Source organism: Macaca thibetana, chromosome 7 (genome assembly GCF_024542745.1).
Source record: "Macaca thibetana thibetana isolate TM-01 chromosome 7, ASM2454274v1, whole genome shotgun sequence".
Classification (NCBI taxonomy): Eukaryota; Metazoa; Chordata; class Mammalia; order Primates; family Cercopithecidae; genus Macaca; species Macaca thibetana.
Genome location: NC_065584.1, coordinates 127,295,657 through 127,320,894, shown reverse-complemented (window position 1 = coordinate 127,320,894; position 25,238 = coordinate 127,295,657). Strand labels below are relative to the sequence as shown.

The following is a 25,238-nucleotide window of genomic DNA, read 5'->3' as shown; positions in this document are numbered from 1 at the left end:
TTTAATGGGAGTTGCAAATACAGTGTTCTATCATTTTATTCTTTTTTTGTTAACTAGAATTCTTCGTAAAAAGCACTGCATTCAGTATTAGGTTATCCTCAAGTATATTTTATATAGGAAAGGCAGGACTACTACTTGATTATTTTATCAGTTTTTAGGATAATGAATTGGTTCCCCAATATAAACATATCATATATAACTATATAATAAATCCATAAATTCATGGATTTAACATATTTGATGTCTTTCAATTATTGCAGTTTTATTTAGTTTTTTGAGATGGAGTCTCACTCTGTCGCCCAGTCTGGAGTGCAGTGGCGCGATCTTGGCTCCCTGCAACCCCTACCTCCTGGGTTCCAGAGATTCTCCTGCCTCAACCTCCCAAGTAGCTGGGATTATAGGCACACGCCACCATACCCAGCTAACTTTTTAATTTTTAGTAGAGATGGGGTTTCCCCATGTTGACCAGGTTAATCCCAAACCCCCAAAGTGCTAGGATTACAGACATGAGCCACTGCACCTGGCCTGTGGTTTTTTTTGATATTCAAATTGTCTCATCTTTTGCTACAGGGACTTCTTTCATGTTGGATCTGGATTCATTTTGTTAGGACTAGGCTGCAGCAGTCTTTGATAGCATCCTTATTTTTTGGCGCAATACTATGTACCAGGCTCATTCTGTATATTTCATACTCCAGATCTGGAATCAGCCATTTCTCCATTAAGCCTTGGCTCCTTTTAATGGGAAATGATGTTTAGAGACCAGAATCTAGATGATGTGGGTGTCTGTTGAAAGTGGATTGGTCATTATTTTTCTTTCTTTTCAAGTGGATGGATTTAAGAAATGCATTTTAAAAAATGAGAAAGTGTGGCATGGTTCATATTGATATTTCTAATTCAAATTTACAATGATGTAATTGCTAATAACTTCTACTTATATTTGTATCTTTGTATCTCTTTCCTTTTCTACACCCTTTTGGTTTTTTTTTTTTTTTTTTTGAGATGGGGTCTTGCCCTGGCTGGAGCACAGTGGAGTAATCACAGCTCACTTTGGCCTCTACCTCCTGGGGTGGAGTGATCCTCTCACCACACCTTTCTGAGTAGCTGGGACTACAAGTATGTGCCACTATGCCCAGTTAATTTTTTTTTTTGTTTGCTTTGTTTTGTTTTTTTGAGATCGAGTCTCTTTCTGTCGCCCAGGCTGGAGTGCAATGGCACGATCTCGGCTCACTGCAACCTCCTCCTCCCAGGGTTCAAGCGATTCTCCTGCCTCAGCCTCCCGAGTAGCTGGGACTACAAGCACATGCCACCACACCCAGCTAATTTTTGTATTTTTAGTAGAGACGGGGTTTCACCATGTTGACCAGGATGGTCTCGATCTCTGAATCTTGTGATCTGCCTGCCTTGGCTTCTTAAAGTGCTGGGACTACAGACGTGAGCCACCGTGCCTGGCCCTAATTTTGTAATATTTTGTAGTGTGATGAGGTCTCAGTATGTTGCCCAGGCTGGTCTTGAACTCCTGGGCTCAAGTGATCTTCCTGCCTTGGCTTCCCAAAGTGTTGGGATTATAGATGTGAGCTACCACACTTGGCCTACACTTTTTAATGTATATAGATGAAATTATATGGTTAGAATTTACATCAAAATAATTCAGTACCTGTGGGTGGGAGGGGAGAGGATATGGATGAGGAGGTGAATAATAGATGAAACAAGACTGGGCATGAATTGATAATTGTTAATTCTGGGTGACCAGTAGATACATGAAGGTTCATTATATTATTTTCTCTTCTTTTGGGTATGTTTCATATCTTCAATGTAGAAATTCACTTGCATTTTTATTAAGATCTTGTATATAGAGAAATGAACTTGCTTCTTTAATTCATTCCACATTACTATATATAGTCCTCTTCCTTTTTTTTTTTTACAAAATATGGTGGCTTGTGACATTTTATTTAAAAATTTTTTATTTTAGTTTTGGGGGTACATGTGAAGGTTTGTTACATAGATAAACGTGTGTCATGAGATTTTTTTGTATGTAATATTACGTTACCCAGGTATTAAGCTCAGTACCCAATAGTTATCTTTTCTGCCTCTCTCCCTCCTTCTACCCTCCCCCCTCCAGTAGACCCCAGTGTCTGATGTTTTCTTCTTTGTGTTCATAAGTTCTTGATTCTTCATTTTTTGAATGACTGCATATCAGTCAGTAAGATGACTGTACCATTATTTATGTAACTATTCATTTATTAATGTACTTATGATAGTACCCCCTTATCTGAGGAGATACTGTCTAAGGCCCCAAGTGGATGCCTAAAACCACAGATCATACTTAACCCTGCACATCTGGGTAACTGATTGGGCCACTAAGTGATTAGTGGTCAGGTAACAACATGTGGACACGCTGGACTAAAGGGATGACTCACGTCTTGGGCCTGATGGAGCAGGATGGTATGAGATTTCATCACATATGAGAATGGCCTGTAATGTAAAACTTATTAACTGTTTATTTCTGGCATATTCCATTTAATATTTTTGGACCATGGTTGACTGTGGGAAAACAGTAAAGTAAAACCATGGATAAAGTAAAACCATGGATAACCATGGACTATTGTATAGATTGTTTTCAATTTTTCTTTGTAACAAATAATAATTCATTAGTAGTATTTACTTTAAAGTATAATTTAGTGGGTACCTGCATGTTTTTACCATGTTAATAACACTTTACCCCATACGTTTATCAGTTTTGTGTTTACTTCTCAGATTTTGCGAGTTGATATGTTAGGCTTGTATTTTAAAATATTTAAATTTTTTAAAGTGTTACTAATGTCATAAATAAAATTTAATTGATTTCCTTTTGAAAGTTTTTGTGGTGAAAGCTGTTTACAAATAAAGTTTCAATATTAGGTATATTTTCGGCAATCAAAATTTTGATTTTTGAAGAAAAAACTATTGGAATTCTAATAAAAGTTATTAGGTACTCTCACATGGTTATACAGTTCGCTACTGTAGATTGTCACTTATTTTACGTTTGCTACAGGTGCGGGAAACAACAAATTTCCATTAAAAATAATAACTAAGGTAAATCCCAATTAATTTACATTATGAGAAAGCTGCATTTAAAAAAGAAGATACGAAGTATGAAAGGATCCTGACTTTACTGTAACTTTTAAACTGTTACTTGAGGAGTACTTCATATTTTATTTTGAATGATAATCTAAGAATTTATTACTTTTCAAAAGTGAATCAATTATCTTTAGATGACGTGATAATATTAGTGGCATAGTACCCCTAAAGATATATTGTAAAATTGTGGGAATAGATTGGGATATTTAAATCCCCTTGCGACAGGACAGCCAGTCTTTTCTTTGGGAGGTAGTGCTGCAGGGCCGTGGTCCTGCTCTCCTTTTCAGATTACTGGTTTGTTACCTAAGCAACAAGGAACCTTGGTGGAGCAGCATCATGAAAAAGTCTGTAGAAAAGCTCTGTGAAAGAGGACTGTAAAAGAAGAGCACTTTGGAGTCAGACAGAGTTAGATTTGGAAAACAGCTTTACATTAACAGGTTAACATTATTTAACCTCTTAGAACCTTAGTTTCCTTATCTGTAAAACAGGCACAGGGACAACTTCTGTTTAGGGTACTGTGAGGCTTCAGTGCAATCATGAATGGCAGATGCTGGATGTATTCATTGCTTTTATATACTTCTACAAGTAAATTGAATGTTTGTCATATAATGTTTGGTCATAATAACAATAGTTAGCCTATGTTGAGTACCTATTGTGTACCACACAGTATTCTAAAAACTTTATATGGGGCCAGGCACGGTGGTTCACACCTGTAATCCCATCATGTCAGGAGGCTGAGATGGGAGGCAAGGAGTTTGAGACCAGCCTGGTCAACATAGCAAGACCCCATTTCTATTTAAAAAACAAAACACACGCACGAAAAACTTTACATAGATCTTGTTTAATCCTCACAGAGCTCTGTGAGGTAGGTTTTATTAGCTTGTTTTTATGAGGAAACTGATTGAAGAAAGTTAAGTAACTTGTATGAGAATATATGTTAGGCAGTAATGAGGAATTAGTGCTCTTTGTATGTATATGCGTTATATATACTTGATCGTGTGTGTGTGTGTGTGTGTGTGTGTGTGTGTGTGTATATATATATATTATTATTATTATTTTTTTTTGAGATGGAATCTCGCTGTTTCGCCCAGGCTGGAGTGCAGTGGCATGATCTCGGTTCACTGCAACCTCTGCCTCCTTAGTTCAAGCGATTCTTCTGCCTCAGCCTCCTGAGTTGCTGGGACTACAGGCACGTACCACCACACCTGGCTAAATTTTTGTATTTTTAGTAGAGACAGGGTTTCACCGTGTTAGCCAGGATAGTCTCACTCTCCCGACCTCGTGATCTGCTTGCCTCAGCCTCCCAAACTGCTAGGATTACAGGCATGAGCCACCATTCCCGGCCTGATCACATATTTTAAGTAAATAAATACAAATGTAAATAATATAAATTATTATATATTTGATTACTTATATTTTAAATAATCAAGACTTTTTTGTTATGACATCAGAGATAAAGGGAAGCATGATGAATCAGAAACATGATATGCTAAAAATCTCATTATTCTAAAACTTGTCTGAAACATTCATATGATTAAGAGATCTGTTGAGGGAGAGGATCACAATTTGGGTAAAATTCTTGCTCTTGGCCGGGTACGGTGGTTCTTGCCTGTAATCCCAGCACTTTGGGAGGCTGAGGTGGGTGGATCACCTGAGGTCAGGAGTTCGAGACCAGCCTGACCAACATGGTGAAACCCCGTCTCTACTAAAAACAGAAAAATTTGCTGGGCATGCTGGCGCGCACCTGTAACCCCAGCTACTCGGGAGGCTGAGGCAGGAGAATCGCTTGAACCCAGGAGGTAGCAGTTGCAGTGAGCCAAGATCGTGCCATTGCACTCCAGCCTGGGCAACAAGAGTGAAATTCCATCTCAAAAAAAAAAAGAAAAAAGAAAAAAAATTCTTGCTATTTTACTGAAAACATATTTTTCAATGGTAAGTGAGTGGTTTCCCAGTTTTCTCTTCTAACATAGTTTTAGTACTGTATTTGAAAGTGTTTATTTGATTTCCACAGGGTCGGAATCTGGCAGATCTTCGCCGTAGCCAGTCCCGAGGCACATTCACCATTAGTACTACTCTCCGGCTGGGTAGACAGATTTTGGAGTCTATTGAAAGCATTCATTCTGTGGGGTTCTTGCATCGAGACATCAAACCGGTAGGGACCTTTTCTATCCAGAGCACAGAATGAGTTTGGTACTCTTAATGTTATCCTGGGACACAATAAATTACAAATGTAGCTTTATGTATTTGTTGTGGTAAAATACAAGGTAATATTTTCATTTCGATAGAGACCTGGAAGCAAAAATATAACTTACCTCTTAATTTTTTAAGTAATAATTACAACTACAACTTATTTTCAGGAGTTTTTCTCATACAATGAAAATAAAAACTGAGACTGGGGCGGTGACACATGCCCATAGTCCCAGCTACTCAGGAGGCTGAAGCAGGAGGATTCCTTGAGTGCAGGAGACGGAGACTGCAGTGAGCTATGATTGCTCCTGTGGATAGCCACTGCACCCCAGCCTGGGCAGCATAGTGAGACCCTGTCTCTTAAAAAAGGTTTATGTTTGACTATTATTATGTGTGCTAACATTGCCATTTACTTAGCTTTATGCCTAAATTGGCATTATTCCCTGGTTTCTTTTATAGATATATTGGTTAAAAAACTATATATGTTGCTTTTGGTTGTTCATATTGTGTTCTTGAACTATTTGTTAAGTCAAAAATTATAGGAAATCATCAGTTGTGAAAGACTTTATTTTCTCCTGAGTGCTACTGTGGAAATATAGTGGGGTTTTTATTTACTAATCTGTTTTTCTTAGAAATTGTCATTTCCATAAGTGTGAAATAGGTTTTTTTTGTCCTTTTTGGTATTTGATTGTTCATTAGGTGAAATGACCCATTTCTGATATACCATATTTACTATAAAGGTATCATATGTTGGTACAGTTGAAAAGTATAACCGTCTGTTGTTACATGACTTCTAAAATTAGTTTACATGAAAATGCTAACTAAATTTAACATAGTAGAGTCAGTCTATTTCTATGCATCATTATTTGAGAACCATGGTGATTGGAATAGTTTCTGTTTTTATCAGAAAGCCCATAAGTAGAGCAATATTTAAAAAAAAAAAACAACAAAAAAAACCCCTAACAATTCTGATAACAATTTGGCCTTTACCTTCACAAGTCCTCTTACTTACATACTCATCTTTGCGTTTGTGGTCATTTAATATTACACTGATTTTCATTAGGGGAAGAATACAAAGTGTATTTTCCTTAAGTCCGTTTTGAAATGTTTCTATGAATTGTATTTTAATTTTAGACTTAGTGAAGTTCAGTTTTATGATGTTTATAGGAAATTCTTTTTTTTTTTTAATTTTTTTTTGTGACAGAGTCTCACTCTGTCGCCCAGGCTAGAGTGCCGTGGCGCAATCTCGGCTCACTGCAACCTCTGCCTCCTGGATTCAAGCAATTCTTCTGCCTCAGCTTCCTGCATAGCTGGAATAACAGGCGCATGCTACCACACGCGGTTAATTTTTTTTTTAAAGTAGAAACGGGATTTCACCACGTTGGTCAGGCTGGTCTCAAACTCCTGACCACGTGATCCACCTGCCTCGGCCTCCCAAAGTGCTGGGATTACAGGCGTGAGCCACTGCACCTGGCCGTTTAGAGGAAATTCTTTTAAATTTCTGTGGTTTTTTTTTTTTTTTTTTTTTGGTACGTCTCTGATTTCTCCTATTTTAAAAAGTAGGGGGTTGGGTTGTCATTTAAACATTCACTTAGACTAGAATTTCAAGAACTTAGAGTTTCAAGTCTAGTTAATATTGTCTTGTGTGTAACCTTAGTCATTTACATCCTTTTTTGCTCAAAGTTTACCTGATATTAGGCATTAATAGATCCCAGAACTAAATCATATTTTAATACCTACTAAACATCATTGACTAGAATAGTATATTTGGAACATGTGTGTTATATAGAGGTTAAATAGAAGAAGACTTAAAATGTAAGGACTAAGTATTATAAGAATGTATATATTTTCCTTCTTTATTTTTCTAGTCGAACTTCGCTATGGGCCGCTTTCCTAGTACATGTAGGAAATGTTACATGCTTGATTTTGGCTTGGCTCGACAGTTTACCAATTCCTGTGGTGACGTCAGACCAGTAAGATTTTTCATATTATTACCGAATATTTGATAATTACCCTGGTATTTATAGTGTCACACTTTTTAAACAATGCTAATTATTTATCCTAATGGATGTTATCTAACAAGTGGCATATACATTTAATGATTATAGAATGACAATAAATTGTATTATTGAAATTTGTGGCTTCAAAAAATGTACATTAGAGGGAGATTTCGAGTGGTCTTCTAGTAAGAACACATGTTGACCCTTTGAGATGAGGGGTCATTTGTGCAGTATGATACCCTTTCTACATACTATAATTCTATTTCAGTTACTATACTTTTCAACTCCCAAATTTCCACTTAGTTCTCTTCATTGATATTCTCTATTTGATGCAACACTGTCATCGCATTTTCTTTTACTTGTTTAATCAAGCTGTCCTTTATTTCTGAAAACATATCTATAATGGCTACTTTAAAATCTTTTTCTGTTAAATCCAATATCTGGTCACTCTCACAGGCAGTTTCTGTTGCCAGCTTTTTTCCCCCTATGTTTAAGTCATACTTTCCTGTTTCTTTGCATGCCTCATGATTTTTTGTTGGAAACTGGGCCTTTTAGGTAATATATTACTGCAACTCTGGGTACTAGTTTCCCCCTTCTAGGGCTTGTTATTTTTTGTTTAGTGGCTGACAGGATCATTTTAGTGAAATCTATTCCGTTCTCCCTCCCTCCCCGCAAACCATACACACAGTATTAAGACTGTGTTGCTCTTCAGGGAGGTGCATCTTTGGGTATGACCACAATCAAACTGTGATGATAATGGTACCAGTAAGGCTCACTTCTGCTCGTTCCTTGGCCACATCCAGCTGTTGAACTTCACTAATTGCAGGCCAGTTACTTTATTGTTTATAACAATATCTTGGGGGCGTAAATACCTTGACCAGCTAATCAAACTGTGGCTTCTAAAATGGAATAGTTTCTGAAGTCAATGTTTGATCATTGTTCTGATGTCAGGTCCTTCAGCTATCTTTTCCCCCTAGTTCTCTCCTGTCCAGCTATTCTCTAAGCTGTATCTTCAGTGAATTTCCTCCTAGTTCCCTTTACCACAACCTCTATTTTTGATAGGGCTTTTAGGTTTGTTAAAAAGAAAACATTAGGCAAATTAAATTTAACAGAGTTTAGTTGAGCAAAGAATGATTCATGAATCATGTAGCCCCCCAGAATAAGAATAGGTTCAGAATGACTCTGGGGCTGCCACATGGTCAGATAACATGTATGAACATAAAAAGTAAAATGGGTACAGAAAATGTAAGTGAGGTACAGAAACAGCTGGATTGCTTATAGCTGGGCATTTGCTTTATTTGAATCTGCTTTGAACAGTTGGCTGCTGTGGTTGGCTGAGACTTGGCTGTTTGTTACAAGAGTAGTTTACAGTCTATTTATACTCAAGTTAGGTTACCATCATTACCTCTAGACCAGCCATAAAACATGTACAGAGGCAGTTTTAGGCCAAACTTAATTTAGCAATGAAACTGTAAGGCATTGATGTCACTCTGTCAATATTGTAAACGGACTTATTTGGTCTCAGTATGGGATTCACAAGTCTTATTTGGTCTCAGCTTCTGTCTGTTTTGGGATCTGTCTGCTTCTTTAAAGTTTTGGTTTGATGAAATTAATAATAAACATAAAATAAAAATAAAAAAAGTTAATGTCATACTTTTTTGGATTGTGTTTGAAATAATTTTCTCATATTGTTCTACTAATGTAAAATCAAAAGTTCCCATTGTAGATTTGTTTCATATGTACAATTATTTATTTATTGCTAGGAAACTTGAATTAGTTGTTTGGATTGTCTAAGTATACCATCATGTTATCTGCAGAAATCTGTATTTTGATTTTGTTTATTTTGTCTTGCTATATATTCCAGAAGAGTGTAAAAAACATTAAAAATTAAGAATAACGAAACATTACTGGCCTCCATCTAGGTTAAGAAATGGCGTATTACCATCTTAGAAGCATGCTGGGGGTCCTTTCCTGATCATATCCCTTTTTCTTCCTCAAGCAGCACTGACAAATGGAGCTTACTATGATGATAGCAATGTTCTGTATTTGTACTGTCTTATATGGTAGCTACTAGCTACATGTGGCTATAGAGCACTTGGATTGTAGCCAGAGCAAATGAGGGACTGAATTTAATTTAATTTAATTTTATTTTATTTTATATTTTATTTTATTTTATTTTATTTTTATTTTTATTTTTTTGAAATGGAGTCTCGCTGTGTCACCCATGCCAGAGTGCAGTGGCGCTATCTCAACTCACTGCTACCTCTACCTCCTAGGTTCAAGCGATTCTCTTGCCTCAGCCTCCCGAGTAGCTGGGACTACAGGCGCCTGCCACCACACCCAGCTAATTTCTTTTTGCGTTTTTAGTAGAGACGAGATTTCACCATGTTGGCCAGGCTGGTCTCAAACTCCTGACCTCAAGGGATCCGCCCTCTTCGGCCTCCTAAAGTGCTGGGATTACAGGCATGAGCCACCACACCTGGTCCAGGAACTGAATTTTAAATTCATTTAATTTTAAGTGGCTATCACATTAGCCAGTACAGCCCTTGACATACTCTCCATTCTATATTTTGTGTTAACTAGTTTCTTTGTTTTCTTTCTTCTCTCTTCTGCAGATCTTGAGGGTGCTTGTTTTGGAGTTAGGGAGCAGATGCAGATAGCTGCCATGACAGGCCTTCATGTTTAGCTTATGAATTTAACCCAATCGACTTTTAATGTTTTTAATCCAGTCCCTCTCTCTCTTTTCCCTCTCATATTCCTTTCCCTTTGCTTTTTAAATTTATTATTATTATTTAAAGAGACAGGATCTTGCTCTGTTGCACAGGCGGGAGTGCGGTGGTGCAATCAAAACTCATTGTAGCCTCAAACTCCTGGGCTCAGGTGATCTTCTTGCCTCAGCTTCTCAAAGTTCTGAAATTATAGGTGTGAGCCACCACACCTGGCCTCCTCTGCTTTTTTATTATTTTATTATTATTTGCTTTTCCCCCTGATTTGATGTATATTGTTGTCCTTTTTTATTATTATTTTTCATTTCTATTTTGGGTTTGGGGGCACATGTACAAGTTTGTTATATAGGTAAACTCGTGCCATGGAGGTTTGTTATATAGATTATTTCATCTGGGTACTAAGCCTAGTACCCAATGGTTATTTTTTCTGCTCCTTTCCTTCCTCCCACCCCCCACCCTGAAGTAGGCCCCAATGTTCATCGTTCCCCTTTGTGTCTATGAGTTCTCATCATAACAAATACTGTTTTGTTATCACAGTAAATACTCTGTTGGCTGATCAATATGTAATAGTAGTTGGTCTGTTAATTGAAGATTCATTAAGGATGAAGAATCACGACATAGTACTTTAAGCATTTTTTATATTTTTCTTTGTTTTGTCTTTTTGTTTTCAAATAGTTAAGACTCATAAGAAGTTACAAAAATAATACGGTTACCATGTACCTTCACCCAGCTTTCTCCAGTGATAGTACCTTACATAATCATAGTACATTGTCAAAACTGGGAAATTGATGTTCGTATAATATTATTAACTCAAGTACAGACTTAGATTTTACCAGGTTCAACATGCACGTTTTGGTGGGGGTGGTGGTATATGAAATTTTATCACATGTATAGATTCATATAACCAACTGCTATAATTTGAATGTCCCATCCAAATCTGATGTTTAAATTTGATTCCCAATGCTAGAAGTGAGGCCTAACGGGCAGTGTTTGGGTCGTGGGATGGATCACTCATGAATAGATCACTCCTCTCTCCTGGGAGTGGAGGGTCATGAGTTCTCACTGTTAGTTCTTGTGAGAGCTGGTTGTTAAAAAGAGCCTGGCACCTTCCTCCACCTTCTTTTTTTTTTTTTTTTTTTTGAGACGGAGTCTCGCTCTGTCGCCGGGGCTGGAGCGCAGTGGCCGGATCTCAGCTCACTGCAAGCTCCGCCTCCCGGGTTTACGCCATTCTCCTGCCTCAGCCTCCTGTGTAGCTGGGACTACAGGCGCCCGCCACCTCGCCCGGCTAGTTTTTTGTATTTTTTTAGTAGAGACGGGGTTTCACCGTGTTCGCCAGGATGGTCTCGATCTCCTGACCTCGTGATCCGCCCGTCTCGGCCTCCCAAAGTGCTGGGATTACAGGCTTGAGCCACCGCGCCCGGCCTTCCCCCACCTTCTTGCTTCCTTTCTCACCATGTGACCTCTGCACATGCCTCCTCTGCTTTGCCTTCCACCATGAGTGGAAGCAGCCTGAAGCCCTCACCAGAAGCAGATGCTGGTGCCATGTTTCTTGTACAACCTGCATGCAGAACTGTGAACCAAACAGACCTCTTTTCTTTATAAATTTTCAGCCTCATGTATTCCTTTATAGCAAGGATGTCCAATCTTTTGGCTTCCCTGGGCCACAATGGAAGAATTGTCCTGGGCCACACATGAAATATACTAACAATAGGTGATGAGCTAAAAAAAGAAATCCCAATAATGTTTTAGGAAAGTTTATGAATTTGTGTTGGGTTGTGTTCAAAGCCATCCTGGGCCACATGTTGGGCAAGCTTATTTTGTAGCAGCACAAATGGACTAAGACATCAACACCATAATCCAGATACAAAGCTATTCTATCACCACGAAGGAACTTCCTCAAAACATAGGTATATTTATTTACCAATCTTGTGGTGTAGGACCATCAGTCAGAAGGCATTGCAAAGGGAATGATGGAGTGTATCTGTTATACCAGTGTGTTGTTTTATGAAGTTGGTTTTGACAGCCTCTACTCTTTATCACCTTTAAGATGTATTAGTTACATTAAGTAGGGTTGTGAAGGGCAAAGAAGTCCTAAACTATATATATCTGCAACACTTTGATTCATAATTTCAGAGGTGAACTTCTGTTTACCTAATGATTTGAATCTGCCTGTTCATTTTGTGTATGTGTCCTGCTTTTAAGGCATTCCCCAGTTTCAGCCCTTCAGCTGGCATCTCACACTGGCCCTTTGTGTCTAAGCTCTTGGAGTGACATGTTTTCTCCTGTTGCTCCCGTCCTAACCATTCACCTGAAACTTCCAGTGCCTAGGATTGTAGTAACTTATGTAAGAACAATTTTTAAAGTCTTTTTTCTCTGTTAGTATTTCAGAATTTCAGCTGAATTTGAGATAGTTTCTTAATTCCATTGGGAGTTCTATTACATAGTTCTTGCATTTTTTTTCCCTGATCCTTTCCCTTTTGTTAGCAATAGGCTAGAGTCATTCTCTTCTTTCTTGGTTTATTCTCCTAGGAGTTCATCCTGTCTCTAACATACATTCTCTCCTTTACATTCACACTGCTTCTGCCCTTGTACTAATTTTGTTGTTTCTTGTTTTAATTGTTAAAATAGTTTCCTCACTCATCTCTCTGTCTTCTCCTTTCAGTCTGTTATACTTCCACCAGAGTCAACAGACATGCAGAGCATTTTCTCAATAGTTACTTTCCAGCTGAAAATATATATATATATTTTTTGAAACGGAGTCTCACTCTGTCGCCCAGGCTGGAGTGCAGCGGCGCGATCTCCACTCACTGCAAGCTCCGCCCCCCGGGTTCACGCCATTCTCCTGCCTCAGCCTCCCATGCAGCTGGGACTACAGGCGCCCGCCACCGCGCCTGGCTAATTTTTTGTATTTTTAGTAGAGACGGAGTTTCACAGTGTGAGCCAGGATGGTCTTGATCTCCTGACCTTGTGATCCACCCGTCTCGGCCTCCCAAAGTGCTGGGATTACAGGCGTGAGCCAACACGTTATAAACCAAATTAAAGAAGACCTTAATTTGACATTTAAGTCCTCCTTTAATCTGACTTCAACCTATTTTCCTGTTTTTTTCCTCTCACGGTCAGCTACAGTCATACCAGATTTGTTTCTCTAACACCAACAGTACTTTCCTCCCTCTTTGCATTGTTAACCATGTTCTTTTGACTTAAAATGCATCTCATTTTTTCTGTTGTAATTCCGTCAGCTCTTCAAGGCCCGATTTACTTTTTCTTTTTTGTTTTCATTTGAATATCTAGGTATCAAATAAAATATGCTCATAGATTGTTAAATACTTTCACTTTTTACTTTCTTTTTCTTTCAAAATATTTTTAAATATAAATTTCAAATAGGTAACATATTCATGTCATGCAAAAGTTAAAGAATTAAAAATGTATCAAAATTAAACACTTATGCTCTTTGAAAGACACTGTCGAGCAAATGAAAAGACAAGTCACAGATGGGGAAAAATATTTGCAGAACACACATCTGATAAAGGTTTTATATCCAGGATCTATGAACAACTCATACAACTCAATAAAAAGAAAGCAACACAGTAAAAGTGGGCTAAATATTTGAATAGACATTTTGTCAAAGAAGAGATACAAATGGCAAATAAGCATATTAAGAGATGGCCAATATCATAAGTTATTAGGGAAATGCAAATTAAAACCCTGGCAAGATACCACTGCCTACCAATTAGAATGGTTAAAACAAAAACCAGACAATACTAAGTGCTGACAAGGGAGAGAAATCATTGGTTGTCAGAGACTAGGGGTGGGAGGGATTGACTCAAAGGGGCCTTAAGGAAACTTATTGGAGTGATGGAAATATTTGATATCTTAGTTGTGGTGGTGGTTATGTGACTTTATATCAGTCAAAACTCATAGAACTGTGTATACATAAAGTATGAATTTTATTGTAAGTAAATGATACCTCAGTAATTCAAAGTAAAGTAAATTAAACCTGACTTGAAAAGAAATTAAAAAGTAAACAGTGAAATAAATCTCCATTTCACCTCTGCCTATTCCAAATCTACTCATTTCCTATACTGTCTCTGATTCTTCCCCCTGCTCCCTACATTCACCTTTAGGTAGCTGTACTGTTATTAGTTTCTTAATATATTCTTCCAGAATTTCTTTATTCACATACAATAAATACAAATGAACATTCTTATTTTTACCTTTTTGATTAAGCATGATATACATTCTATACCTTTCTTTTTTTCACTTGTCAGTGTATCTAGACGATCTTTCCATGTTGGTATATAGAACTTCCTCATTCTTTTTTTTTCTTTCTTTTAGACAGGGTCTTGCTCTGTCACCCAAGCTGGAGTGGAGTGGCATGATCACAGCTCACTACAGCCATGACTCAGAGGTCCTCCTGCCGCATCCTCCTAAGTAGCTGGGGGATTCTCCCACCTCAGCCTCCCAAGTAGCTGGTAGCAGGGACTATAGGTGCATGCCACCATGCCCAGCTAATTCTTTAATTCTTTTTTTTTTTCTTTTTTTTTGTCCAGAGACAGGGTCTCACTATGTTGCCCGGGCTGGTCTTGAACTCCTGGCCTCAAGTGATCCTCCTGCCTTAGACTCCCCAAAGTTCTGGAATTATAACCATGAACTACCGTGCCTGGCCCCTCTTTTTTTTTTTTTTTTTTGCAACTTCAGAATGTATTCCATTATTTGGACATACTATATTTAATCAGAGTCTCCTATTGGCAGACATTTAGGTTGCCCTCAATCTTTTGCTATCACAAACAATGATGGTAGTGACTGACTACATCCACTGTTTTTGCACATACAAGTATATCTGTGAGATAAATTTCCACAAGTGAAATTGTGAGACAAAGTGAATATATGCATTTACAGTTTTGATAAATATTGGCAAAGTGCCATCAATTGAGGAAGTTTCAAGAGATTGTTTCAAGACCCAGTAAAGTGCTGCCTATTCCTAAGACTTGTCCTTCCTCCCTCCTACTACATGGAACTAATCCTTACCACTCCCAAGTGTTTATATTTCATGGTGCTTCACTAATGGTATTCATTATAATCTGCTTTAAATTGGAATCATTTGCATACATGACTGTTTTTCCCCAGTTGGGTTTGAGTTGTCTTTACTACATTAAATAAGGTGATTGAATTTCCTTGATCTGACATTATTTCTTTTTCTATTAGAATTAGATGAGATATGCAAACTGTGTTATTTCTTTGACTACTTATCTCAAGATTTCTCTAAACAGCTGATTTCTCTTTATCTCTATTTCAGCCTTCCTATGGCAGAAGTAAGGTCAGAGCCAGGCCAGGGAAACTCTTAAGTAGAAAGAGTCTCCTGGGCTTGTCTTGGCTAGAATCCATCAGGGAGAAGTCCAGATGCCCAATCAGCTGTGGACTAGGCTGTAGAATGTGATAATAAGTCTGGAGGTTTTCATTCTGACAGTTACTGGAATGAAAATAATTGGGCAAAATTATATAACACACACAAAAAATTCTATGTTAACTGAAGGCTCATGTCAGGTAATGAATAAAAGTACAACTTCTGAAACGTTATGAACTGAAAAAGATTCATAGTAGATTTTCATATATTCTCTTAGACATTTTTCTTCTAAAAAGAAAACTCTCCAACCTTAGTTCCATCAACCAAATTGAGCATATTAGGTATTCCTGTTAACCATGATGTCTTAGGAAAATATTGAGATCCACTGACTATGATTGTCAATGAATGGCAGCTAAGAAAATAATGGGAATTTTTTTTAAAGATTGCAGGAACTTTTAATTACTGAGACTTGCCATTAAATAGAGAATATTTTAAAATAGGTGTCTTAAAAACCAAACAAAAGTAAAGGGAAAGAGAGTATTTAATGAAGGAAGAAATAAAATAGCTAACTTGATTAAACATAGATTATAAAATGAGAAAATGGAGGAAGAACACATAGATTGTTTATCCTATGTGGTAACATATGACCAAATTATTCTGGTAAGGATTTTTTTTTTTTTTTTTTTTTTTTTTTTTTTTGAGACAGAGTCTCACTCTGTCGCCCAGAGTGGAGTGCGGTAGCACAATCTCGGCTCACTGCATCCTCCACCTCCCGGGTTCAAGTGATTATCCTGCCTCAGCCTCTTGAGTAGCTGGGATTACAGGCACGCACCACCATGCCCAGCTAATTTTGTATTTTTAGTAGAGATGGGGTTTCACCATGTTGGTCAGGATGGTCTCGATCTCTTGCCCTTGTGATCTGCCCGCTTTAGCCTCCCAAAGTGCTGAGATTACAGATGTGAGCCAGTGCACCTGGCCAGGATTTTTTACTGTCTTTTCTGACTACAAAAGTAATACATGCTAATTGAGAAAAATTTGAGGTTACTTAAGAAAAAAAAAATTATACTAATGAAAAGTTTGTCTATGATCATTTTCAAGTTTGTCAGTTTTCATATTGAGCTACAGTGCCACCCACAAATCCTCAGGGTACTTACTTGATTCTTGGGGAGCGGTAGAATGGAGACAATGTTGAAAGACCTTAGTTAATGCCTGGTTTTATTATTTACTGATTTGTGTGTCCTTAGACAAGTTACATACCTGTCAGAGTCTATATCTATAATTGTAAAATGAGCAAGACAAAGACCTCATCCACACAGAGTTTATATTCCATGGACTAAAAGAAGACAGCCAGTAAACAAATTAAAATAGATTAACCCTATGTGGTGGCACACTCCAGTAGTTCCAGCTACTTGGGAGGCTGAGGCAGGAGGATCACTTGAGCCCAGGAATTTGAGGCTGCTGTGAACTATGATTATACCACTGCACTACAGCCTGGGCTATAGAATGAGACCTCATCTCTTAAAAAAAATTAAAATCTAAACAAATGGGCAATAAACAGAATAAGAATATAAATAAAATTGATGTGGGGGTAGTAAAGGTGTTAAAAAGAAATAAAGCAGAGTAAAAGAATAGAGTGGCACTACAGATGGGGGGAGTAGTATTTTAGATTAGAATGATTAAGGGAAGTTTCTCTGAGGAGGTGACATGTGAGCAGAAGCCTTAAAATGGAGTAGATTGGAGAGATTCAAGGAGCTGGGATTCCAACTGGAGAGAATCGTGTGCACTGTTTTGAGCTAAAACTAAAATTGGTCATAAAAGAAACCACGGTAAATCCATTGTGAAAGGAGACAAATGCCAGATCATGAAGTCTTATAGGCTAAGTAAAAAGCCTGGACTTTATTCTAAGTTGAGTTCTCTGAGGACTAGGATCGTATATTTTTCATGTTGGTGTTATTTCTAGTATGTGGCACATACTAAGCACCCAATAACTTGAATTTTTAATACATGAATTGCATACGAAGGTAGGGTACAAGTTACCACTACCTTTGAATTGAGTTTGAATGAAATAGCCAAGGTATGAAGAGCTTGGTATCTCAGGTTACTTAGTGATTCCTCACCATCTAAATATATTTGTTTGTATCCAGAACCTGAATATTAATGTATATACTATGATGCTTATCATGATTATGGGTATATGAAAGCATTTAATATTTTCTAATATACAGAGTTCTATAGATGTCATAAATGCCCCTGTATTTTAAAATGTAGGTAGGAAAAAACGGAACTGAAAATTACAATTTTATCAGTGTTTTTTTTTTTAAAGATGTGATTTAGAGATAATCTCTCTAGTTTCTTGTAATTTCATAGTTAAAAGTTAGAAGTTAAATAGTGTTTTATTGTGACAATAAAAGACATGTTTCTTGCATTTACTTCATGGGTTCAAGTGTGCTGAGTGTATTGCTGTTTGAAACTCACTTATTATTCTTTGCATGGCTTTGTTGTAGCCTCGAGCTGTGGCAGGCTTTCGAGGGACAGTTCGTTATGCATCAATCAATGCACATCGGAACAGGGTAGGTATCTGAACTGGAGTAATATCTGTATAAGTATGCTAATAGCTTAAATCAGATTGTCTTCTTTTTTATTTTATTATTATTATTATTTTATACTTTTTTTTTTTTTTTTTTTGAGACAGAGTCTTGCACTGTCCCCCAGGCTGGAGTCAGTGGTGTGATCTCAGCTCACTGCAACCTCTGCCTCCCAGGTTCAAGTGATTCTCCTGCCTCAGCCTCCTGAGTAGCTGGAATTACAGGTGCCCACCACCACGCCCAGCTAATTTTTTGTATTTTTAGTAAAGGCGGGGTTTCACCATATTGGCCAGGCTAGTCTCAAACTCCTGGCCTCATGATTCACCTGCCTTGGCCTCCCAAAGTGAGATTGACTTCTTAATAAAAACAAAGGTATGGAAAGTGCTTGAGAGTTGAGGATGCCTTTAATAGCTACAAAGTTGCTTGAAATGTTTGTCCTAATTCATTCTTGTGTGGCACTGATGGTAATGGAATTGGTAATACTAATGCAAGGTATAGTGTATCGTGGATAATAGATATGTGCAGCTGCTTGGAAAATAAAATTGAATTTGCCAGAAAAGACAATAGCTAAGTGTATTTATGTCTATGGGGAATCTGTGTCCTTAATTAGATATAAGTATTAACAAATTTAATATAGAAGTTTGGGAGGCCAAGGTGGGCAGATCACAAGGTCAGGAGTTCGAGACCAGCCTGGCCAACATAGTGAAACCCCGTTTCTACTAAAAATACAAAAATTAGCTGGGCATGGTGGTATGCGCCTGTAGTCCCAGCTAATTGGGAGGCTGAGGCAAGAGAATCACTTGAACCCGGGAGGCGAAGGTTGTGGTAAGCCAAGGTCACGCCACTGCAGTCCAGCCTGGGCAACAGAGTAAGACTCCGTCTCAAAAAAGATACATATATATAGAGAGAGAGAATTTGGAAGAGATTGAACACCTGTGTACTATTTCAAGAAATTATTTGGTAATATAATACTATCAATACCTAATGAAATGTGGAGTCATCATTTTGTCTGTAATACATATCTAATTTGTGATATCCTTTTCCCTACCAAAACTTTTGTTTTCATGAAGATTTCAAGTACTGACAATTTTAAAATGTTCATTTTAGTAAATTATCCCTTTCCTCTTGGGTTAAATTTTAAAAATATCTCCCTCACCCCCTTCCTTTGGTCCCTTTGTTCTGCGCTGACTTTTTCCCCTTCATCCCAAACTTTATGAGTAGGAAAAGTGGGCTTTTTTATGGATTATCAATCCTTTAACTTTTTTTGCATGGAGTTGAGAAGCTTAACAAGTGATTCCTTGATAAAATAGGGAGAAAAGTGTTTTTTCTTGATTCTTTTCTTTACCTTGTTCCTGTTTTGATAAGCCAAAATTGCTTTAATGAGAACTTGACCAACATATAATAGGAAGAGTATACTGTGATCTTAAATGCTGTGCTCCAGTTAATTTGGTTTCCTATGGTGTGATTATAAATTGAAAATAGTAAAGCCATTTTTCTCAGTGTGTAGCACTCTGCCAAGCATTTAAACTCATTTGGTTTGATTCAATGTTGCTTTATTTTATGATATCTAGTCATTTACTTTGCCTTGAAAAGAATTTCTCTTCTTTTCCTGATAGATTCTTATAAAAGTTTAGAAATACTAGGTTTTCCAATTAATTTTATTAAAGAATTATGTCAACATTGGAATCTGTGAAAGTACATTATTTTTAAGATAAATGTAAGTATTTTCAGAGATTATAATAGCTACATAAGCATTTTCAAAATAGCGAATAGAAAGAGATTATGTACTTTTATTGTTTTAATTTAGACAGCGGCAATTTCTTCTAAAAGCCTTTCCAGTGTAGTGTCCTTTAACAGTTACTTTGATAACTTGCTTATTTGTTACTCATCTAACCTTGTAGAGGTTATATAGTATATAGCAGTGGTTCTTAACCCTCTTTCCTGCTCCCAGCACACCTGAGGGGTAGAATGCTTTTACTCAGTAATGTAGTTCACAACGATTGTTAATTTGTGAGGTGATGCAGGAGTGCAGCTCTTGGAACTTCCAGAGTTGCTTGTCTAATCTTAAAAGGTTTCCCAGATAATTATAACATGCTGCTTTTTTCCATACTCTGAATCCCTGATTTGATAATATCTAAAAATAATACACTCCATTTCTCTTTTTCTGGTTCCTTAAACTTTACTTTTTAGAGACAGGGTCTTGTTCTGTTGCCCAGGCTGGAGTGTAGTGGCAGGATCATAGCTTACTATAACCTTGAACTCCTGGGCTCAAGCAGTCTTCCCGCTTCAGCCTTCTCAGTAGGTAGGACCACAGGTGCACACCACTGTACCTGGCTAATTTTTTAATTGTTTGTATTGACAGTCTTGCTATGTAGCCCAAGCTGGTCTCAAACTCCTGGCCTCAAGCAGTCTTCTAGCTTCAGCCCCCCAAAGTGCTGGGATTACATGCATGAGCCACCATGCCTTGCCAAATCTTAAAGTTTTAACATAAATAATTCTTAAATAATACAAGGACTTTTAAAAACACTTGAGCCTGGCCAACATGGTGAAACCCAGTCTCTACTAAAAATATAAAAATTAGCCGGGTGTGGTGGGCAGGCGCCTGTAATCTCAGCTACTCGGGAGGCTGAGGCAGGAGAATTGCTGGAACCTGGGAGGCAGAGGTTGCAGTGAGCCGATAGTGCCCCATTGCACTCCAGCCCGGGCTGACTACAGCGAGACTCTGTCTCAAAAAACGAGCAAAACAAAAAAACACTTGAACTCTGTCATACTGTCTTATTGTTGTTTTACATTTTAATCTTGTTAATATTTATCTCAATACTTCAAAAAAATTACTTTCTTCTGCTTCTTGGGTCACTGTTGAAAACATCTTTGTTACTTTATTTAATTGTTGTTACTTTTTTTTTTAAGAGATGGAGTCCTGCTCTCTCGCCCTCCCGTGCCCAGGCTGGAATGCAATGGCGTGATCTTGGCTCACTGCAACCTCTGCCTTCTGGGTTCTAGCAATTCTCCTGCCTCAGCCTCCTGAGTAACTGGGATTACAGGCATACGCCACCACACCCAGCTAATTTTTTGTATTTTTTAATAGAGACGGGGTTTCACCATGTTGCCCAGGCTGGTCTTGAACTCCTGAGCTTAGGCAATCCACCAGCTTCGGCCTCCCAAAGTGCTAGGATTACAGGCATGAGGCACCGCGTCCAGCCTTAATTTGTCCTTTTTAAAATTTTATTTTATTTTTTATTTTTTGGGAGAGTCTTGCTCTGTTGCCCAGGCTGGAGTATACTAGTATGATCTCGGCTCACTGCAGCCTCGACCTCCTGGGCTCCAGCAATCCTTCCACCTCAGCCTCTTGCGTAGCTGGGACCACAGGTATGCGCCACCACACCTGGCTAATTTTTGTAGTTTTTGTAGAGACGGAGCTTTGCCATGTTGCCCAGGCTAGTCTGGAACTCCTGAGCTCAAGCAATTCACCTGTCTTGGCCTCCCAAAAAAGTGCTGGGATTACAGGCGTGAGCCACCATGCCTAGCCAATTTGTCCTTTTTATTTGAATACTTTTGGTATCTTCTGTCTTTGGAGTCCTGCATTCAAATGTGCCTAGGTGTGGATTTTTAAATATTTATCTGTTTGGGATTTGATGTGTTTCCTAACCAAAATGTTCATGTCTTTCCTCGATTCTGGAAGATTCTCATATTCCCTTTTTCCCTTTATACCCTTTTTGCCCAGTCACCAAATTGATGTATTAGACTTTCTTAGGTTTTCTTATGCTGTCCTTTGTACTTCCTTTTAAGTTCACTACTGGATTTTCTAATTCTTTGTGTCTCTGTGCTGCGTTCTAGATAATTTTTTCAGATCTATTTTCCAATTGATTTTTTTCTGCTGTGTTTGATCAGCTTTTAAACCTGTCCATTGAGTTTTTAATTTCCATAATTATGCTTTTTATTTCTAGATGTTCTTTTTAGTCATTTTTCAAATCTGGTTGGGTTTTGGTTTGTTTTTATTGAATATGATTCTTTTCTGGTGACTGATTCCATTTTTCATTTTAACATTTTAAACATTCTTCGTATCCTATGATTCCATTTCTGAAATCCTTGGATACTTTTTTCTACTTTTTGTAGCTTCTTTTGACATTAGCTTATTAATATACTTTGTAAATCTGAATAATGAACATTTGGTGAGGCTTTTTGTATAGCACTTCTATGAGGTCTGAATTTAGGGATGTATTTATCCTGAGAGGACAAATTTGCTTCTGTCATTCCTGCAGGGCATGATCACCCTTGGTTTTTCAGACCACACAGGTATATATTTAACCCCCCAGTCTAAATGAGGGACAGGCCTATGGTAACAAATTCTCAGGGCAATTTTTAAAAAACTCATTTTTTTCTTTTGATAGCAGTTAAATTTTACAGAAAACAATTATTATAGTCTAAGGTACACACCAAATACTACACTACGGATGTAACCCTTTTAGGGCCCTAGCTATATGGTGGGGGTGGCATGTATCTCAGTTACAACTCCCGTCCCATGTAGGAGTTTATGCCTGTCCCCTTCCTGGTGGATACGCTGACGACAGATGCCCCCAGAGCAGCCAAAACTTCAGGAGCAGCTTGCTTCCCTTATTTCCACCTTTAAAAAAAAAAAGCTGGGCTGGGCGCGGTGGCTCAAGCTTGTAATCCCAGCACTTTGGGAGGCCGAGACGGGCGGATCACGAGGTCAGGAGATCGAGACCATCCTGGCTAACACGGTGAAACCCCGTCTCTACTAAAAAATACAAAAAATTAGCTGGGCGCGGTGGTGGGTGCCTGTAGTCCCAGCTACTCGGGAGGCTGAGGCAGGAGAATGGCGTGAACCCGGGAGGCAGAGCTTGCAGTGAGCTGAGATCGGCCACTGCACTATAGCCTGGGCAACAGAGTGAGACTCCGTCTCAAAAAAAAAAAAAAAAAGCTTTTAAGAGTTCTCTTTCTTCTAAATGAACACATTAACTAACGGGCTGTTATATTACTTCCAGCATTTCCATGTTTTGGGGTGTCCTTTGTTTCAAAAGGTTTTTCAATTTGTATATTCTGCCATATAGATTGCTGTATTGCTATGTAAATTTATATATATATTTACCATATAATTTCTTGGGAAATCAATTTACATTTTTCACCTAATAAGGTGAAACAAAATGGTTAGGCCTTGACCAATGTAATGTACTCACAAGTAATAGTAATGTAATGTGACTGGATTTTGTTTTGTTTATGAAGGAAATGGGAAGACATGATGACCTTTGGTCCTTATTCTACATGTTAGTGGAGTTTGTGGTTGGTCAGCTGCCATGGAGAAAAATAAAGGACAAGGTAATTTTGGGAATGGAGATGTCAATTTTGGTGGAAGAAATAAAAATTTCTCCTGAATAAACATTTTTGTTGAAAATATACTTATGTATAAGACTTAAAATCGATAAGCACTTTTACTATATCCCAGTATATATATTTTTCTCTCTGAGCTGACATTAGAGATCAAATTAATGTTATGAGATTTTTCTGTGTACATGGAGAATAGACACTAATTGCTTCTGATTAATTTATAGCCTTCCATCTTAGCTTTTAATTTTATTAGTTCTCCCCTTTGTTTTTATAAGTCAAGTAAGCTTTTAGTTTTTGATTGTCACATTATATTGTTTGATTTAGAAAACTGTAAACACGTGTTGATAAAGAAAAGTAGATCAGATTTAAGATAAATTATTTTGAGATGGGTGCAATGGCTCACATCTATGATCCTAGCACCTTGGGAGGCTGAGGCAAGAGGATCATTTGAGCCCAAAAATTCGAGACCAGGCTGGATAACATAGCAAGACCCCCATCTTTACAAAAAATTTTTAAAAATTAGCTGGGCATGGTGGCATGTGCCTGTAGTCCCAGCTACTTGGGAAGCTGAGGCAGGAGAATCACTTGAGTCTCAAAGGTCGAGGCTACAGTGAGTTGTGATCATGCCATTATACTTCAGCCTGGGCGACAGAGCAAGACCCTGTCTCAGAAAACTTAAATTAAATAATTTCTTTTGGGGACTATCAGTATACTGATGCAGAACTCTGTAGTACTTGTTTAGTTCTGCATAATAGTTTTTTTCCATTTTAAAACATTGTACATTAAGCTGTTAGTAAGAGCTCAGTTCTTGCTTTATACTTAATTACCCACTATCTCATTCCCTAGTATATACCCTTGAGACGGCTACTGAGGGGCTCTTAATGCCTAACCGCCAAGAGAAATTGACTGTAGCTCTTTTTCTCTTTACTTCCCAGGAGCAAGTAGGCTCTATTAAGGAGAGATATGACCACAGGCTCATGCTGAAACATCTCCCTCCAGAATTCAGCATCTTTCTAGACCATATCTCTTCTTTGGATTATTTTACAAAACCAGACTACCAGGTAACCATCTTTGTGAGTTCTGTGGGTTAGTTATTTTCTCTCTTAGTCTCTGCTTTCACTTATTGTAGCTTTGAAGGTGTTACAAATGAGTAGGGGAGGTCCTTAGAATAAGACTGTTTTAATACATCCTGAGAAACATGGTGAAATTAACTTGTGATGGGAGTGTCAGTGTGTGTGTTATGTTTCATCCCTCTGGATGGACTTAACTTCATTAGAGTTTTAGGTTTGTTCATCTTGTAACAAATTTTACTGTTCCTGCATGATTCTTTCGGCATATAGAACTGCTGATAGTTGAAATTATGTAAATTCTATAGCTAATTTTTTGACCAGAAGGAAATGTCCAACTAGGTAATGCATCTGTCAAGGGCTTTAGGGCAGCATATCGTATGTTAATATGCTGTGGGACAGCGGTCAATGAAAATTGGCTCCATTTTGTCTGTGGTCAGAGAATCATTTCCTTAGAGCATCAGTTAATGAGCCTTAGAAGGCTCTACTTGGTCTACTATAAATTGCATCCCTAACCCCAACCAGCGGTATTTCGGAAGATTCTGTTGCTCTCAGGGAGAATTTGGTCAGGGCTTAATACCAAATAATTGCTACCACTGCAAACATAAATGCAGCCACACACAGAGTAATAAGAATTATATAGTATATATATATTATATATATAAACTATATATGTATATTAGTATATCATTCTTACAAAGGACAACACATAGACTGCACGAGAATGGTAGTTCAATTCTAAAGTGTTGTCAGTGTTGTGCAGTCAAAAGACTAAGAAGTATCTATAGCACAGTGAATGTATTTGCATATAGTAATCATTTCTCTGTGAAATTGCTGCTTTTGTATAAGATACAAACAGGATATAA

At 37.8% G+C, this 25,238-nt stretch overlaps 2 protein-coding genes across 7 annotated transcripts in view; one reads left to right on the top strand and one right to left on the bottom strand.

Moving 5' to 3' along the window:
- The window catches only part of CCNDBP1 (cyclin D1 binding protein 1), a 507,674-nt gene that overhangs the window by 342,859 nt on the left and 139,577 nt on the right, over positions 1 to 25,238 (bottom strand). The gene's annotated exons all lie outside the window — the stretch shown is intronic.
- TTBK2 (tau tubulin kinase 2) overlaps positions 1 to 25,238 on the top strand; it is a 174,794-nt gene that overhangs the window by 79,520 nt on the left and 70,036 nt on the right. For all 6 annotated transcript variants that reach the window (XM_050799381.1, XM_050799380.1, XM_050799382.1 and 3 more), the window contains 5 exons: positions 5,129 to 5,269; positions 7,173 to 7,277; positions 17,879 to 17,944; positions 23,204 to 23,296; positions 24,241 to 24,366. In XM_050799381.1, the coding sequence (XP_050655338.1) occupies positions 5,129 to 5,269; positions 7,173 to 7,277; positions 17,879 to 17,944; positions 23,204 to 23,296; positions 24,241 to 24,366 (531 nt within the window). The remainder of the gene's footprint in view (positions 1 to 5,128; positions 5,270 to 7,172; positions 7,278 to 17,878; positions 17,945 to 23,203; positions 23,297 to 24,240; positions 24,367 to 25,238) is intronic.